The sequence below is a fragment of the Mytilus californianus genome, unplaced genomic scaffold (assembly GCF_021869535.1).
Source record: "Mytilus californianus isolate M0D057914Y unplaced genomic scaffold, xbMytCali1.0.p SCAF_11, whole genome shotgun sequence".
Lineage (NCBI taxonomy): Eukaryota > Metazoa > Mollusca > Bivalvia > Mytilida > Mytilidae > Mytilus > Mytilus californianus.
In genome coordinates, this window is record NW_026262593.1 from 54,808,302 (window position 1) to 54,827,720 (window position 19,419).

General features: G+C 32.3%; 1 protein-coding gene across 1 annotated transcript in view; it reads right to left on the bottom strand.

Annotated features, from left to right (window-relative positions):
* Positions 1 to 13,747: 13,747 nt before the first annotated feature.
* LOC127719250 (E3 ubiquitin-protein ligase TRIM71-like) overlaps positions 13,748 to 19,419 on the bottom strand; it is a 158,768-nt gene continuing 153,096 nt past the window's right edge. The window contains exons 2-3 of the mRNA XM_052225266.1: positions 13,941 to 14,934; positions 13,748 to 13,764 (exon numbers count right to left, since the gene is read on the bottom strand). Of these exons, the coding sequence (XP_052081226.1) occupies positions 13,748 to 13,764; positions 13,941 to 14,928 (1,005 nt within the window). The 5' untranslated portion in view covers positions 14,929 to 14,934. The remainder of the gene's footprint in view (positions 13,765 to 13,940; positions 14,935 to 19,419) is intronic.

Here is a 19,419-nt window from a genome sequence, read left to right on the forward strand (position 1 = left end):
AAACACAATTCAAGCACAAATGAAAAAATATAAACAAGTCTAATTTGAAAACAAAGTCCAAACCTATGATTGCGTTGGATAAAAACCGCAATTTTTATACGTGTGCATGCAAAACAAATTTCTTGTTAGAGGGGTCTATATATATATATAAACAAGTCTAAATTGAAAATATATATAATTGATATAACGAAAATAAGAGAACAATTAATTTCTATTTCAATTATAGACTTGCGAAATAACGGTAAATATCTTTTTTAAACAATTTTTATTGCACATTTGATAATTGTAATTGAGATTAGTAGCATTGCAACAAAGTCTCTGAAGACTGACTGATATCTAGATATCGATCTAAAGTATGCAGTATCAGGTTATCCTTAAGAATAAACATGTATATAGTATCTGTCAATTAGCTTGCAATCAACAACCACTGAATGAATATTATTTGTCGATAATACGTTATAGATGTGAAATGAATATAAACAAAAACGTGCATGCAAGACTTAGTTAAGTATATAAGCATACATTGGTTCAATAATTTCGATTACCGACCGTGCGAGTGCTTTATAGCTAGTAAACGGTCGTTAAAATCCCCCATAAGTAAGTAATTTCGATGACATTTAAATTAAAAAAAAAACTCGTTTCATATGACTTCAATTTTATTATCTAAGAAACCAAGCTATCTACAAAAACTAATCATGCCAACAGAACCATTATAATGAGATCAAGGTCAGGGTAACCCAACAAGATAGACATGTTAAACTTACATCATTTTAGTACATAAGATAAGGTTGACCTGTTAATTATAATATCCGAACAACGGACCTTGAATCAATAGTTTACTTTATTATACCTCAGTATGTTTTTTCTATATAAAAAATAATGAAATAGTTGTGCTATTTCATTCCACAGACTATTTGCCAGTCAATAGTTTCAAAGACTATTACCCCGGTTAATAGTTTCATAATCATCTTTCCCGTACTTTTTCATGCTTATTTTTCATTGGACAATAATGATGTCATTGACTATTTTGCTTGGCAACGTCAAACTCTAATATTGTAAACGGTATAATCTGTTTTTGTCGATTGTAATTTCACTTGCAAGAAGCAATTATAAAAGGGAGAAAATCTTCGCGCGCATTTTTTAAAGATCTAATATGGGTTCGGTCGTCGTATTCTAAAAGCGAATTTGCGTTTGGTGTACTTTAGCTTAAATCTATCATATGCACGGAAAATTTAACACAACTATTTCTAGTCTTGATTGCAATTAATGAAATATTTACAAATACAAGAAGAACTATAAAAAAAAACCGTATAGTTCATCTTGTGCATGTCAAGTTATGTGACATTTTTTCTTTTCTTTCAGATGATATATGTACACTTTTAGAAAATAAGTTAATTTGGTATATAAAAACACTTAATGACTGTGTTGTTCAGTACAATAAAACACCTAATGACTGGTTCTGCGGGTAATATCAAGTTTGTAGTCCCTTCGCATACCAACTATTGCTCTCGGCTTTGCCTCAAGCAATAGTTGGTATCTCAGGGACACCAAACTTGCTATTACCCGCACACCCAGTCAATAGGTGTAAATTAACCAATAAACCTTGATAATTATTTTGGTCAGTTCAATTCTGTCAGAAAAACTCTTTTTTTTGTGCCTGACGAACATGTGAAAAAATTACTGGGGGATTAAAAGTAAGTTTGATTTGTTTTCAAAAGTTAAAGACACTTGGGACAGACATTAAACGTTTGCCATTTCTATTTTGTCATTTTGGGGCCTTTTCTAGCTTACTATGCGGTATTAGTTTTGTTCATTGCTGAATGCCGTATGGTGACTATAAATTTGCTTTTATGTCATTTGGTATCTGGTAGAGAGTTGTTTTAATGGCAATCAAACCACATATTCTTATTTTTGTATTAATATGTTGTTTTAAGATAATGGCTGATTTGTACGTTTTTTTCTGATATTTAGTTAAGTGGTAATTGGAATCATGAAATCAATAAGATATTTACGCGAAGTTTAGAACCATTACAAACATCTAACTGCACGAAAAAGGAAAATGTTACTTTAAACTTCTTATTTGTGCGCTCTGTAGTAATACAGTATTTCCATTTTCTTTCTATGAATTTCTATGAATTGGTGTATAGTTTAGGTTAGACATCAATGAAACAAAAACAAGGCCCAATATAGCGTCCCTGCAGGATATATATTGTAACATTTTCAAGAGTAACGAAGACCAATAATTAACAAATAACTTATATAATTACGATTAACTATGAAACGTAACAGTAGCGTAACAGCACAACATAAGAACAAACTATTACAATCGATGAAAAATATATATTATTATGTACGAACTCCATGAAATGTTTTCCTTGCACTTAACAACATTTGAATATAAAGTTTTTACATTATTTATTTTTGAGATATAATTAAGAACATCTGTTCAATTTACTACACTTTTGAAAGAAAAATCATTTTATATAATGCTTTCCGAATTTGTCTCTTCTGAAATATAATCGAATATAACCAAACCTGAAGTTACGACCATGGAATGGATACAATTAAATTGCCAAATCAATATCTAAGTTGAAGAAATGAAATGAAAATGAAATCTTGCCTAAAACCATCCATGCCTGTGAGAAACTCAAGTCGATTGTACAAACATAGAAACAACTATATCTTTAACGAGGCATATGTGACTTCTTTCTGTTAAATAATGCAACCGTCTAAAGAAATTCTGAAATTATTAAGCAACTAAGTTTTTAAATACCTTAGGCAAATTTGATGTTAGATGGATTTTCATATCTTACGAAAACAACTATGAATAAAACAACTTATACAGTAAGCAGAAAACCATTACAATATTACTCTAATTTTGACAGCTACAACTCCCCTATTTCAAGTTTTCGTGAATAAAACAAATTATCTAACATTTGTAGAAAACGATATTTAAAAAAAAAAAAATTGAAGCATTTAACAAAGACTAAAAAATAAACTGAATAAGCCTGTTTAATGATTAGAAATATGGTTTGGTTTCAAATAACGGAACGAGACTTACCTTTCCGAATACTGTAATTGAATGACTTTACAAAAAGTACAAACTGTGCCAAATTGCATTTGCAACAGTTTTTTGTACCTCAAATTGCAAATGCAAACACCGTATCATTTTTAAATCTTTAGAAACAGACATTTACATTGATGAATACCATGAACACTTTTTGCATATTTCTATCTGTTATGATTCAGACCATTTGATTGATAGATAAACATTGATATACATAAATATCAAGGAAAGTAATACATTACCACCTGAACTGAAATAAAATGAAATGTCTTACTTAAATATTAAAACACATTTATTTTTCTCAACGTCTCGGTGACTTTCCGTCAATGAAATAAACATTTAAATGATACTTAATAAAGATAAAGATGGCTAAATTGGTATAACAATATGACATTTAATTGACAAGCAAGGACTACGGTAAATTTCCCGTTACCTTCTTTGATATATTTTAGTTACAGATTGTTTACAAAAGGAACATCTGAAAAAATTTCTAACAGTAATTTTCATTGATTAAGATCAAGAAAGACATACATCTGCCCATGCTGACTCCTTGAAGTGTAGATCACAATTATTAAACTTTCTGAGAGCAAATTCTTTGATTCATTGAAAAAGATTAAATACTCGGTGGATGTACAAGAAACAACGACTCACAAAAGGAACACTAAATGAGGACCTTGTAAACTCAGACGATATCAAAACTCGATAAATATAAAAGTTGTGGAATGACTGTCAATGAGTCAAAAGAGGGGCGAAAGATACCAAAGGAACATACAAACTCATAGGTCGAAAATAAACTGACAACGCCATGACTAAAAAAGAAAAAGACAAACAGACAAACAATAGTACACAAAACACAACATAGAAAACTAAAAACTGAGCAACACAAACCCCACCAAAACCTGGGGATGATCGCAGGTGCTCCGGAATGGTAATCAGATCCTGCTCCACATGTGGCACCTGTCGTGTTGCTCATGTTAGTACAAAACCCAGTAATAAGTCTAATACGATAGGTCATCTTCGGGAAAAGGGGACGGGATTGTAGTTACAACATTAGGAACATATCCGCTATCATTTGTGAAACGGATATTCCGTAACGGCAAACCAATTCGTGATGGCGTCCGTACAATGTACGAAGGGATGATTTCAACTTCACCACTTGGAACTCTTGGTTTATTACCTGGAACTCTTGGTTTATTAGCTTGGAACTCATGGTTCAACTGACTACCAAATTCCAAATGACGTGGCTGTAAGCAACCTTATGTCGACAAATAGAGAATCCTGTTTGCACAATATTTGCAAAGTAGCAAATAAAATCAAATGTTCAATGGTGGTCTATGTAAGAGCTAACCACCAGACATATACCACATATTTCCAACTGGTTTGTATATTTCACACCGAGAGCCTTACACTTATTCATGTAAAAAATCAGCAGAACTGCTAAACAGAAAGTTGTCTATCTGTTATTTTCCCTGTGTTTAACAACGCCGCTCACATGCTTGAACAATTTCCTGAGATAAATACGCACTTTTCATTGACGTAGACCACACGTTGAAATATTAACAAGAAAAGGTAAGAATATGTACATAGTCTATACAGTATCTGTGAATTTTGTACAATATACCAATCAACAACAGGCAATCTAAAAGATCAAATTTGCTGTAGTAATGATGAGCAATAAAGTCACCGGTATGTTAAATCTTTAAAACAATGATAATTAAATGCAAACAAACGGCTAAATTAACCAAATTAGAGTAATAAGGCAGACAGAAACCAATTATATTTACTGCATTACTTGTTTCTGCTTCGGAACATGTACAAAAATGCTGTGGCGGGATTGAACGTGTTTAAGTCGTGTTTCAGATCAACTACGAAACTATCTTCTTTAGGTCTAGTTTTAATCAGATAAATTCCTAGTGGTAAAGGGGACGTTTTTCAATTGACAAATTGACAAGAGGATGTCATGAGCATGATGACCGATATAAAATATCTTTGTCACAGAAGACAACGAATATGTTCCGAGTGTCGTATCCATTCTCCCGACAACAGATTTTCAAAGTCTATAACAACATTCCAGGAGTACCTGCGTATAGAGGAAAATTTTCCCAAGCTTATAAGATATTTTAGAAGTTGCAATGCTCATCATGATTTCCATAATAGGAGATTGATGCTTACACTGATGTCGAATTCATCCTTTGCGACGGTTTACAAACTTCATACGGAAATATTATCTTTAATAATCTGTATGTCTTAATTTCATAAACCCTCTTTATATCATTTAGATTATTACAAAGTTCAGATTGCCCAAATTAAATAATAATTTTGCTTACATTTCTAGTAATTAAGTTATTTTCAATCCAATCTTTGATTTTTTTATTTAACAATAAGACAACATGAGTTTTTAATACTTTTTTTAAAACCATGTCTATAATTGTGTTATGTTTAGATCAAGCAAACTCGTCCTACTTACCATCAGTGTAGTAATTCCGTTCAGTAGTACCTGGGAAATGCGATAAAAAATATCAGTTGAACAAAAGTACAGAAAAGATGTTTGCAATACTATCCTCGCCTCTACATGGAGGGTTTAAAGACGAAAATTATAGCAGTTGGTCTATTGGTTTATTGTTAACATGTGAATTTTGGAGAAAAAAAAGGAAAATATAATATCATATTAAGGAAATAACAGTTCTGAAGGTGAAGAGTTACCGACGCCAATTGACGATTTGACGGTTGCAAATGAAGCTCTACTGGCGACCCGTAGCGGAGAGAGTAAAACGAATATTTTCTACCGTCAAATCAAAATTGACGGCGGCAACTTTTCAACTACAGTACTGTTATTCCTGTTCTAATTCATCACAAAAAAAGAAAACAAAATGTGTTAGAGCTTGAAGAAAAATATATATTTGAAACGTCTTGAACGATATTGGCGCATATACGTCATACAAATGAGAACTTACAAACTGAAGAGTATTGCTTTTTCCTCAAATAAGGAAAAATCACACCAAAACGGCGTTTTTGAGGTAGGTGTTGTTTATTTTTATGATAATATTGTAAACCAAACATTTGTTTATCAAAGCAATTTTAAATGGCGGGTCATAAGTGTTCTATTCTCCTAATCACATGATCATAATAATGTATTGTGACTCTTAATAAACCTGCCATATTAGTCTTATATGACTTATGGTAAGTCTTGGCAACTTTAATAATCAAAAACTGTCTACATTCATTTGTTGCCTTACTCGGGTAATAGTTAAGACAATATTGGAAAGCATTCAGATGATAAGAAATAAAATAAAATCGGTTATTATGGAATTTACATATATATAAAAATTAGTTTTTTTTTGTTTTTTTTTTAACAGAAAACGATAATAGAAATTGTTCAGAAAATAGCAGCAATTTTTATACTATCAAACTTGATACTATGTTGGCCTTAAATTCACACTTCATTTGTACGACTTCTCAAGTTATCAGGATGAGGCCTATGTTACTATACAAATGAAACATGATATATCAACCATACGTATTTAGCATATTTGGGCTAAAATAACTGTGTTGAAAACTCGACATGCATTATGGTCACATTTTTCGATTAGAATATCATGTTTTGTATTTAAAGCTTGGTCAGTTGAAAAGAAGATTTCTGTGAAAAATTGAGTTTACCAAAACACGCAAAATTTGAATAAAAATAAGCTAAAACTTATCTTAATAAACCTGCCATATTAGTCTTATATGACTTATGGTAAGTCTTGGCAACTTTAATAATCAAAAACTGTCTACATTCATTTGTTGCCTTACTCGGGTAATAGTTAAGACAATATTGGAAAGCATTCAGATGATAAGAAATAAAATAAAATCGGTTATTATGGAATTTACATATATATAAAAATTAGTTTTTTTTTGTTTTTTTTTTAACAGAAAACGATAATAGAAATTGTTCAGAAAATAGCAGCAATTTTTATACTATCAAACTTGATACTATGTTGGCCTTAAATTCACACTTCATTTGTACGACTTCTCAAGTTATCAGGATGAGGCCTATGTTACTATACAAATGAAACATGATATATCAACCATACGTATTTAGCATATTTGGGCTAAAATAACTGTGTTGAAAACTCCACATGCATTATGGTCACATTTTTCGATTAGAATATCATGTTTTGTATTTAAAGCTTGGTCAGTTGAAAAGAAGATTTCTGTGAAAAATTGAGTTTACCAAAACACGCAAAATTTGAATAAAAATAAGCTAAAACTGTAAAAAGTGTTTTCATTTCTAGCATAAATTAATCAATGATACCAACCCAATAATAGAATACTATAAATAGACGCGCGTAAGTAATTTGTAAAAATTACACTAATCTCTTACTTATTTTGTGGTTTAATGTGAATGAAATATTAGAGATGAGATCAAATTGACTATGGTTGGGTATGGTTGGTATCATAAATATTCAAATAATAAACGGATATCTTGTTTTATTACCTATTATTATGATTTAATTCATATAACATTGTCATTGGCATGACCTTTTGCACGGGTATAAGTCGTACTTGTTGATTTGTCATTTACATATACTGGCATGTGTTAAGTTTAAAAAGGGGTTCACCGGCTGTAGCTATTATGTAATGGATGGATAAGACAGATTTTACTTCCAACCATTGCATGATGAATGTATTGTTTTAACTTTTTAAATCGGATTTCATATATGTACATCCTTTAAGATAAGAGAACAAAATGAAATAAAAGAGTACGCTTGTTTTTGGTGTGTTGTTTTATCTCTCATGTTTATGTACCATGAACTTAATGTAAACACTTTTTTGGTTTTGGCGAAAGACTGACTTTTTTTAAGGATTATAAGGAACAAACTTTTGTTGAAGTCTACCGATATGTAAGAGTTCAGTAGATACCACAAATTTAAGAAATTACATTTAATACATGTTAATAATCGTTTTTTTCAACTTTAAAAAATACTAAATTAATCAAAATGGCGTCCAAATTCAAAATTGCACCGTAAAAATGTCAAAGTTTGAAGGTATTTCACTATCAATAATGAATAGAAAGTTAACAGATTTGTGAGACTAATCAGGAGTTGTAGACACAGGCCTACAGTGTATTAATTATACCAGAGGACATAGATCATGTTTTCAAAATGGCGGCAAAATTCAAAATGGCGCCGTAGAAAATGTCCAAATTTGACGGTTTTTTTGTGTTATAATGTGGTTTAAATGATACACAAATAATAAAACATCTATTTGGATACTTAAACCAACGAGTATAATATATGTTTGTAAGAGATAAACTACGAAATAAAATTTGCCGATACCAAACAAAATGGCGTCTCTGACCAGCTTTAAATTTTCAGTTTTTGTTAATATTTACACGACTTCCGAAAATGTATCAATGAAAAATATGTATTAAACCTTACAAAGATACAAGACAAGTATTATACTTTTTTTAAATGGGAGCATAAATAAATATTGCGCATCAAAAGTTATTATTTGGCATAACAACTTTTTAGAACACATTCAAATTATCATGTATTCAAAATAAGAATCAAATGCAGGATAATCAAATTTAGAACAGTCTCAATCAGTTTCCCTCTCATAGCCCGGTGAGCGATTACATAATGCTTTGCATTTCATTGCTGCTTTCAAGCATAATTTCGTACAGCTACAGTGGATAAGCTCTTAACATGACATCGTAGCTTTTGCAAGCACTGACCAGAATGGCAATCATGTATCATCAGGTGTTTGTCAACCAGATGAATCTGGTGATGGCATACCAGGATTTGCGACTAACAAATAACACCAAAAACCACTTACTTGGTAAGCTTCACGTTTCCCGTGTCATAGTAGTGCATCTCGTGTAGAAGAAATATTTTCAATAATTGTTCTTGTCTTCTGAGTGAAAGTTTTTTCTTAATTCACTCACTTTATCAAATGAACCGGACCGACCACACAAAAGCACAAAATACCCTTCTATTACTTTTATTACTTTTAAAATTTCCACTTTATTTGTATTTTGAATAATTTGCACAAATGCTTCTTATGATTCCTCACATATGGACCATATGTCCAAAGCTGAAATCTTATCCTTCTGAAAAAAACTGACACTGTGCCACAACCAGTGAAAGTATGTAACAATGGTAAGTCTTTCTACTTCGATGTTCCTAGAGCAAGTCATAATCAATGAACTGAAATATTAGTTAAGTCTCTGAAAACGGATTTCTAAGTTTCAATAGTGTTCACAAAACATTCAGGACTGTTTTTCAGATCATTTTTCAACCTAGGCATTTTAACCCCAGCAAACATTCATCTACCAAGTGCTTCTAGATTTCACTTTAATCCAACAGCACCACCATCTGTTTTAGCACACGTATTATTTTGTTCGTGGGCTTGGTCAATAGCCATACAAGAAAACTTCTTCTCTGTCTTGTTAACCACACAATTTCTGTCAACGAATGCTTTGTGAATTTCTTGATTCAATTTTGATAAATGAAGCATGTCACGTTGAGGAATTGGCACCATCGTGAATAGTTGGTGTGATTGAGCTCAAAGAACCAAGGGATAATCTTAGCGAGAGCTTTTAGATATACAAAGAAGGTAGTCTCACATTTATACCCTACAAATACCAATACTGTCAATTCAAATCGCAGGATAACATACCATAATTTAAAATGAATACATTATTTAGATCTGTCCAAACACCACCTTTCAAGTTCTTAGATTACCTTATCATCATTCAAAGAATCTGCGTACTGTCAGTAATTGTTTGACAAAAAACGGTAAAGTGTGCATGCTGTAACTTGGTGTGGTCTACATGATTTTGTAAAATGAGAAGTCCTCAAGAATGAATCTACTGTACCGGATGAAGTAACGTGGGAATTTTCTAAACCACTAGTCCGTCCACTACCTCCAAGCCAACTACTATACATCCGAGGCCAGCTCCATTGTACTAATTTTGCTACTGTGAAAAGTGTTTGGTCAAAAGCCGCAACAGGAGGTCGACCTCGATTTAGCTTTCTTACTGCTCTTAGAAAAATGTCCAATGAATGTCGTCTCATTGCAATAGTTTTAGCTTGCTTCAAAGATAGAAAGATAAATTGTTTTCATGGTCCTTATCGCTTGTTTTGTTCTGGTGTTCAGAGGAGAGTATGATGTAGTTTTGTCATGTTGCTTCGGATAATCTGAAATAGTCAAATATTTACAATGGAATGATATATTTTGCTTTTGTTATAAATTGTGGGAATGCTGAGAAAAATGAAAAAAACGCCAGCCGTAAAATTCACCTTTCTATATAATTGTTGTTATTTCTAAAGGGTGAGAATAAGAATCTTAGATTTAAAATCTGACATTATTTTCTACAGAACGTTGCATGCATTTTACAAGCATTGATCGCTACATTTTTACATGCTAAAATCCACTGCTTGTTAACTTATGTTATTCCAGCAAGTTGTTATTCAAGTAATAAGATGTTACACCATGTAACTGCTACATATTCTATTTTATTTCAAAGCTATACTTCATTCATTAAAATAGTACAAATTAAAGCTTACACACGGATCTTGGATGGAAGATTGATAACAACTGATTGCGAATGCTTGCACTTGGATTTTGAGCTTGGTGAACTAAAGTCGGATCGACTTAAATAGGTGAGAAAAGAGACAGATTAAGATTTTATACATATTCTATCTGCACTGAAAACGACTCGGGTTATTTATAATGGTCAATTTGACAACCAGAAACAATATTTGTATTCGCCTCCTATCATATCTTTATATGAATACAGGATGGTTAGAAAATTTAAATGACACCTTATTAATTTCGTGCGTCCGAAAAGTTCAAACTCAAAACATTGAAGGTCATGAAGGGATGTATAAGAACTTAACACGTGAAACAAAGTGTTAAAACACCTCATCATATTTTACACAAATATAGATAAAAGGAGATGTGGGGTACACATCAGTTCTTTGAGATGCCGATCTTCTTTTAAAAACTCTAACCAATTAGTAGTTACATGTACTATGGCCGCATAACAGACAAACTAAGGGACGTCGGGCGTTAATTTTATCGCGCATCTTTGAATGCTATCTTGGGGAAATTTATTCAACGGATTGAACAGAGTGGATTTCACGTGTCAGGAGCGAACTTGAATATACAATGTTCGAACGGATTTTCGGGTTTATTGCACATTGCTACTGTTAAATATCAACTGTGACTCAAAATATGAATCATTTTTTAGGTGTGCGTAGGGAACGAGTTCAGAATGGATTCATGTTTGCATTGTGTCAAACATCTAGTATTTTACAATATCAATATGGGTGTTCTTCATTATAGAAACAACAGGGTTCTTTTTCAGCGAATACGTATAATGTTTGAGATAAGTTGAAGTCAAACTTATCAACGTCATGACAAACCATATGACGTCGGTGTTCAGTGCGGGTCAACGTTTCAACTACCGGTCTAGCACATTTCACAACACAAAGTCATATGTGAATTATATCAAATTTTAGGAAGAGATAAGAAGAGGAATTGTCGAAGATACTACCTGTATATGATATCATTGGTAAGACCTCGATCCTGAAAACTTTCAGCTTACAATTCTCAATTAAGAAGGCTAGTCATTTCAGCTTGTGCGCCGTTGTTATTTCAATGAATTTAAATGAAATCAAATGACTCCTGTAATATTTAGATATGACCCCTTTTGTATATGATAAAGTACATCTTTTCTTAAGCTAACTAAAGAAAACTTTTGGAAAAGTAAGTCTGACAAAGACTGTCAACAATCATATAGCAATAACAAATAGTGGGACATAACAATGGGTACCGTAATAATCTCGATTTCTTATACTGTGGATTCATTTATTTTCGTGGGTATCAAATTTCGTGGATCGAGGAAATCTTGCAGTTTCGTGGATATTTGATTTCGTTGTTTTGTCAATCTCAGCATACAAAGTCTATGGAAAATTTGTAATTCGTTGAACATTTGAATTCGTGGTTTACTTGTACCCACGAAACCCACGAAAATTGGTACCCAACGAATAATAATGAATCCACAGTACTTTATTATACCCCCTCCCTTTTTTTACCTCTGTCTGTCCGTCCGTCCATTCGCCAGTCCTTCAGTCCGTCAGACCGTCCGTCCATCCCATGAATACTTTTTGCCGCATCTTTCTCATGAACTACATGACAAGGATTTCTGAAATTTGGTTTCAGGGTTTATATAAGTCAGCTATACCGTGCGATGCGTTTTCAGATTCATCACTCAACAATTTCCTGTTTACCGAACACTTACATATATATCATCAGTGAGCAGTAGCTCGCAGTTTCACTTGTTGTGGAAGGTTTACAAAACTTTTATAAATATGCTACAGTACTAGTTTCAATTGTGTTTACAATTTTTAAAACAAAGACTCAAACCATATTTGTAGAAAAAAAAGGCTAATTTTCAAAAAACAAAATCATTATTATATTAGATTCAAAATGCGATTTAAGTTTGTATTTTTAAACTTACATTATATCTTTTTTCAAGTTATATTATTGATGTACTGTGTATGTACGCACTTGAACTTGGTGTAAGTTTTTTTCTTCATACCTGTTTCACCAGTACGGCAAAACAGGAAGACACACCCATAACACAAATAGCTGAAACAAGAACAAAAACAAAATATCCAAAATCTAACAAATTTAATCAAAACAAACGCTAACACTTAAATATTTCCATAAAAGTGCAAACTTCAAAAAAAGAGCAAACTGTTATTGAGTAATAAATTGCTGAACACTTGATTTTCCTTAAATATCTTGTACAAGTGAGAGTATTTTTGTAGTCATCTTGTGAAATACCTTTTTAGATAACCAGTCATTGAAAAAGAAAATATGTCTTTGAAAAGTCAAAGAAAAAATCGCACCGAATACTCATAATTAAATTCAAACTTCTGATTTCAATATTTTTATTCACTTTATATAGTACCCAAGTAAGACTTGACCTTAAATTATCTAATCCATCTTCTCATGAAATCATAGTGACAGTCACATTGTCTCCTATCTTCTGTTTAACACCTTTGACACTGCCCAGACTAATCATATTTTATAAGTATTTTGTCATGCTGCTATTTGTCTGAAATTTATATAATTGTACATAGAATACAAAAGCTATATTCTCTGCATTATTAACAAAATATTCAGTTTGTAACTTTGTATAGGAAGCATTGTCCTAAAAAATTACACACAACGAGTGTGTTGGTTTTACAGTTGTAGTGTATTGCTCTAGGTGTTTGCAATCCATCTTTTTTTGTCAAGAGGACTCTTGATTCCTTCCCATCGTGTCCTACTACTACCAATTGATTATTATCCCTACACGCTACGAAAGTATTTCCAGAAGCATCGTTAGTTATATCGGTCGGATAAGCTGATTTCCGACAGTTGAATTTCCAACGAACTTCTCCACTCAACTCAGTCGAGAAGACAGCATCCCTATGGTGTGATGTATAATAAAGTTTGTCATTCAGCACTGAACAATGAAGGGAGTTATCAGCTGTCGACAACGTTGCCAAGGTATTACCAGAAAGATCAAAGAACTGAATGATCTGGTTGTAGAGACTCACGACTAATTGTTCGCCTGTACTAAAAATACCGTGGCAGTCGTCTTCCGTAGGTATAGTCCTTTGTACATTCGATGAGTTTAAATCAACAATAACAAATTTCTTTGCAAAAAGTAATGTTGTAGCAACTCTGTCTTTATCTATTACTGTCACATCTAAACATTGATCGTCAATTTGTACGTTTTTGATATGCTCGCCTTCTTGGTTCATGATAACAAGTCTTTTGTTTAACGATTGATCGGCAAACACGATTCTCCCGTTGTCGAACATATCGATACCTGTTATAAGCGTTTTGTTGGATGTTCCATCTGCCATGTAGAATGAGCGGATATTTGTCAATTTAATGTTATCTACAGTGTTAGAAATAGGAACATAAATCTGTCCCTGCTTCTCCTTCTTAAGAAGAGTTTTCTTTGATGACGAAGAATTCACTTCTATTTTCCCTAATTCTGTGACGTCTTTCTCGAACTTCATAAGTGTCGGTGAACATTTTATGTAAATATCACAATGGTTCATTTTCTGATCGGTTTGTAAGGACATCCAATCTTTTTCTTCTATCTCAATTCTTTTATTCCATTCGTGTATACCAAGGAAAGCTTGGAAATTTGACGCGTGTCGCTTAGTTTTTTCCAAATCACCACTGATGTTTTCAACTTTTGTGCGCATTTCTGAGAGCTTTTTAATAAAACTATCAATATTTCCGATCTGTTTTTTCTCCATGTTGTCCAACTTATCCAAAAGATCTTTTTCTAGTTTAATTAAATGATCATTTATTGCTGCTCGGATATTTTGCACTTCAGAAATGATTTTATTTTTCTGAACTCCAAAAGATGCTCGATTATTTTGTTTCTCAGTTATCAGATTGCCAATAAGTGCGCTGATGTCTTTTGCCCTATCTTCTAAATCTGCAAATGCAGCAGACGACTTTGCTCCTTCCACTACTTCCGATAATGGCTTCAATTTTTGACAGATACCATGTTCCTCTGAAACACAAGACACACAACATGGTTCGTTGTGAATTACACAATAGAAGTCGAATTTTAAATTGTGACGCATGCATTTCTGTATGATTGCAGCAACAGAACTTGGCAGTTTCTGGTAATCTTTTATAGGTATTGGTTTATGGTTCTTTGATAAACCCATGCGGCCATGTTGTCTTTCGCATTTATTACATATGGCTTCTTCACATTCTGAACACCAAACGGAGGCAGATTTTGTTATGTTATCTGTCATACAAATATCGCATATCGGTACGGATGACGCCATATAAAACTGAAAAACGAAAGACACTTTAGTTTACTTTTTCAACTTTTTTTTATTGCGAAAAATTACATAATAAAAGTTAAACTAGATGCCTTGTAAAGCCTGAATCGGTTAGCTGGCAAGAAAATGCAATGTTTAATCTTATTTTCAACTTTTTTGGGATAAATTGTTTTATTGTACTGGTCGTTTATTTTGTTTAATAAACTTAACGAGTAGTGGAATAAAACATTAATTTCTTTGTCAAATTTAGTTAACCCCTAAAAAAAGATTGCCCCGGAAAAACACAATGATTAGAAAGCTTCATATCTACCGAAGACAAGGGAAACATAAATATATTAGAAAAACTGGGCTTTACCCTTTGCCTGGCAGAGTTAAATATAGATGTTACTTCGGAAATTCTCAACCAGTCAAATATTTACAGTTGAATGATATATTTTGTTCTTTTTATATATCGTGGGAATGTTGAGAAAAATTGAAAAAAAGCCATCCGTAAAATTCACCTTTCTTTATAATTGCTGTTATTTTTAAAGGGTGAGAATAAGAATCTTAGATTTAAAATCTGACAATTTTTTTTACAGAACGATGCATACATTTGTACATGCTAAAATCCACTACTGATATTTTTCCAGCAATTTGTAATTCAAGTAATAAGATGACACACCATGTAACTGCTACATATTCTTTTTTATTTCAAAGCTTTACTTCAACCATTAAAATAGTACTTATTAAAGCTTACACACGGATCATGGATGGGCGATTGATAACAACTGATTGCGAATGCTTGCACTTGAATTTTGAGCCAGGTGAGGTAAAGTCGAATCGACCCGAAAAGGTGAGAGAAAAAAAACGGATCAAGATTTTATACCTAGTCTCTCTGCACTGAAAAAAGGTTATTTATGATGGTCAATTTGGAAACCAGAAACAATACTTGTATTAGCGTCCTATCAAATCTTCATATGAATACAAGACGGTAAGAAAATCAAAATGACACCTTATTAATTTCGTGCGTCCTAAGAGTTCAAACCCAAACAATTGAAAGTCATTAAGGGATGTATAAGAACTTAACACGTGAAACAAACTATTGAAACACCTCATCATATTTTACACAATTATAGATAAAAGGAGATGTGGGGTATACGTCAGTACGACAGCCACCCAACGATGAAAATAATCTAAAGACATCAAGTGGGCAATATGCTGTGTTCACTTCTATATGTCTATTAGTTCTATGTTAAATAGTTATAACGAATATGTAGAACAACTTTATCAGAAATAAATTCACTTGCTACCCTCTTAATTCACTGAAAACAACTTTTGGTTCCATAGTATTAGACTAGCAAAAATTTACAAAAGTATGAATATGACGGTATATACAGTGATAGCGTTTTAAACAGAATACACACATTGAACGTTGGTGGCGAAAGATCCAGAGTTTTGATAAATAGAACGTTTTATCAATTATTTTAAAGTTTGATTGATTGTTTGTAAGTATAAGAATATAGAAAAATACAAAAAAAAAAGTCCAATGTAATTTCAAAATGGGGAAGACTATAAAAATTGACCAAATCAAACCGAACCCATCAACTGAAGAAGTTAAAAGTCAACTGTCATATTCCTGAGTTGATACAGGCATTTTCCGAGAAAAAATGGTGGGTTACAGCTTTTTATGTAGCTGACTATACATAGGGACTCTGTGGGAACGTCACGTCAATAAACTCATATCTGCCGTAATGCATAATTGGTGTTATCGACGTTGGTAAAATTACAAAAAAAAAAAAACTTTTTCATTCAATGTCAGTTAAAAATAACATATCACAGGAAACATGAACTTTAGCTCTTCAAACTAGGCTAAAAGTTATAGACTTTACCTTTTCGTATCTATATTTCATAATAATGTTAAACTCGGTAATATTATCCACAACGTTTATTTTCCGCTATCATATGCAACAATTTACTATCTTATCGGGACCTCGCGCTATTTATAGAAACGTAAAGAGACATCAAATTTTTGCATGCATCATCCTGAAGTTGAGAACAGTAAAATTTTGTAGGTATCCTAATCCAATTTCGTCAACAAGGTGTCTAATTTTGAAGAAAATCAACAAAATTTTGAGTTTTCCCCCGAAAAGATACCCCATGTTCACATATTTTCCAAGGATCCATCGCTCCTCGCAATCTACAGCATATCATCTTTACAACAATGTCCAGTTTATGTAAATGTGTTACGAATTGACGAAACGCCAGTGCGTCAAAGGCGGCAAGGTCCAGCATTAAAAGAACCAAAAAAGCGCCGTAACGTTAGATTTATTCACTGTTCACATCATCATGCAGTCAGTTAAACTTTCAATTTCTGTTAACAAATTTACACTGACGAACGTAATGGTTGCGTTATTCACGATCCATTGTTGTCAATTAATCAGATAATTAATTCGAATACATATTTACTTGCTCAAATACGACACAGATTGGCTCGAAAACTAACTTCATGAAATATTGTCATTATAGATACCTGATAAGGGTCCATTCCCTTTGTTTATAAAAAATAGTTTGAGGTACTGTACAGGATATTTTGAACACTTGAATTCACATAACTTTAAAATAAAAATTGTAATGCAATAGTAAGAGTTAAGTATAAATAATTTATTTACTCAACCAATAAAACTTTCCTTTAAAGAAAAATATATTATTATAATGGAATTCAAACAAAATATGCAATACATGCGACGTAAAATTTTTCTATTTTAAAAATTAGAATGGTCCAGGTTTTGTAAAAAATGTTGAAAAAATAAACTATCCCCCCCCCCCCCTTTTCCAAAAAAAAAAAAAAAACAAAAACAAAAACAAAATTAAAACAAGACGAAAAAGAAAAGTCAAAATGATTTAACGAAAAATTAAAATGAAAATAAGCAAAACAAGCAAAAAAGAATTAACAACATCATGTCTTATCTTAAAATAATATGGATACAAACAAAATAAAAATAAGGAGATGTGGTATGATTGCCAAAGAGACAACTATCCATCAAAGCCCAAATGAAGTGGATGTAAGAAATTAAAAGCAATCGCGTACGGCCTTCAACAATGAGAAAAAAACATACCCTATGGTCGGCTATAAAAGCTTGTTATTGATTGTCCTCAGTTATTACCATTCAGTATTGATTAAATTTGAAGGAAACAAGTATAATATTTATAATAAGCATTTGATTCAACATTCAATAATAACGAGTGTATTTCGCGCAGACTATCACACACTGCAAAATTATGGAGAAAATAGTTGGATCATTTGAATTTCATATGCAGTTATCAATTATCTTTTGGTTTACACGTCACAAGTCATTAAACAAAGAAATGCGAGAAGACTATCACTTAAAAACAAACTGCCAAAGCCTTTGAAGATGAGGATTTGCAGCAAAGAACTAGAATATATCGATTCAGAAGAATGATCCAAAAACGGCGGAATCTTTTCCCATCCATCGTTTTTAAACACGTGTGTTTTTGCCGCCGAACATGCGCAGATTTATTTTCATATCTAATTATAACATTCACTTGAAGAAAGATCGATCGCGATCGATCTTAGCGCTTACACTTGACGAAAGATCGATTCAAATAAGATCGATCTTTTTAAAACCACCTCTGGAGGTGGACTTTTTAAGTCTGATTGAAGATCGACCTTTCCCGTTTACATTAGACTAAGGATCGATCTTTTTAAGATCGATCTCAAGAATGATCGATCTTTTTTATAAGTGTAAACGGGGTCTTAGAAAGTTACATAAATGCTTCCAATCAATTAACACTAAACCACTCACTAAATTCATTTCGAAATTGAAAAATTGCTGCACTTATTTGAACCAGGCGTATGTCAAAGTGTTGCAAATATATGTTTAAAATCTAACAACATTTATCAAGTTGAATTAAGATTTTTTTACCACGATACAGTTTATATTAATGTGATTTAGATTTACATGTTACAGCGTTCATTCATAATAATATCATTTTTAAAACTATATCTCCCTGAAAATCTTAAAGTTCCTTTCAAATTATATATATTATATATAGATTAAAGAAAGTTGTATAGAATCTAGCTGTTTTTAACCCAGATGTATTATTTCTAAGCTTGAACATTTTGTAACTTGAATTAAAAATATGCATGGCTATACTATCCCTTTTTAAACCAAATTGTTTGCCCAGGTTTTTCGGATGGATGTAAGACCCTTATTGAAGCGGCTGTACATTAGCTGTTTGGTATATCGGATGCATAAATACGAGGCAACAGTATGTCAACTTTAAATTTGAAGCCTTGTTTGCGGAGAGCATTTATCTTTCTGCAAGGCAAATCCACACACATACTTAACAATCCTGCTATAACGTTTGAAGTCTTAATTTCCTGCCCTTCATTCCGCGATCGTCTATTTTTGAAGACCATAAATAAATGAATAATTTGATTTGCTAACTTATTGAGCATATATGAAATGTTTGCCACTGGACATAAAGCCAATT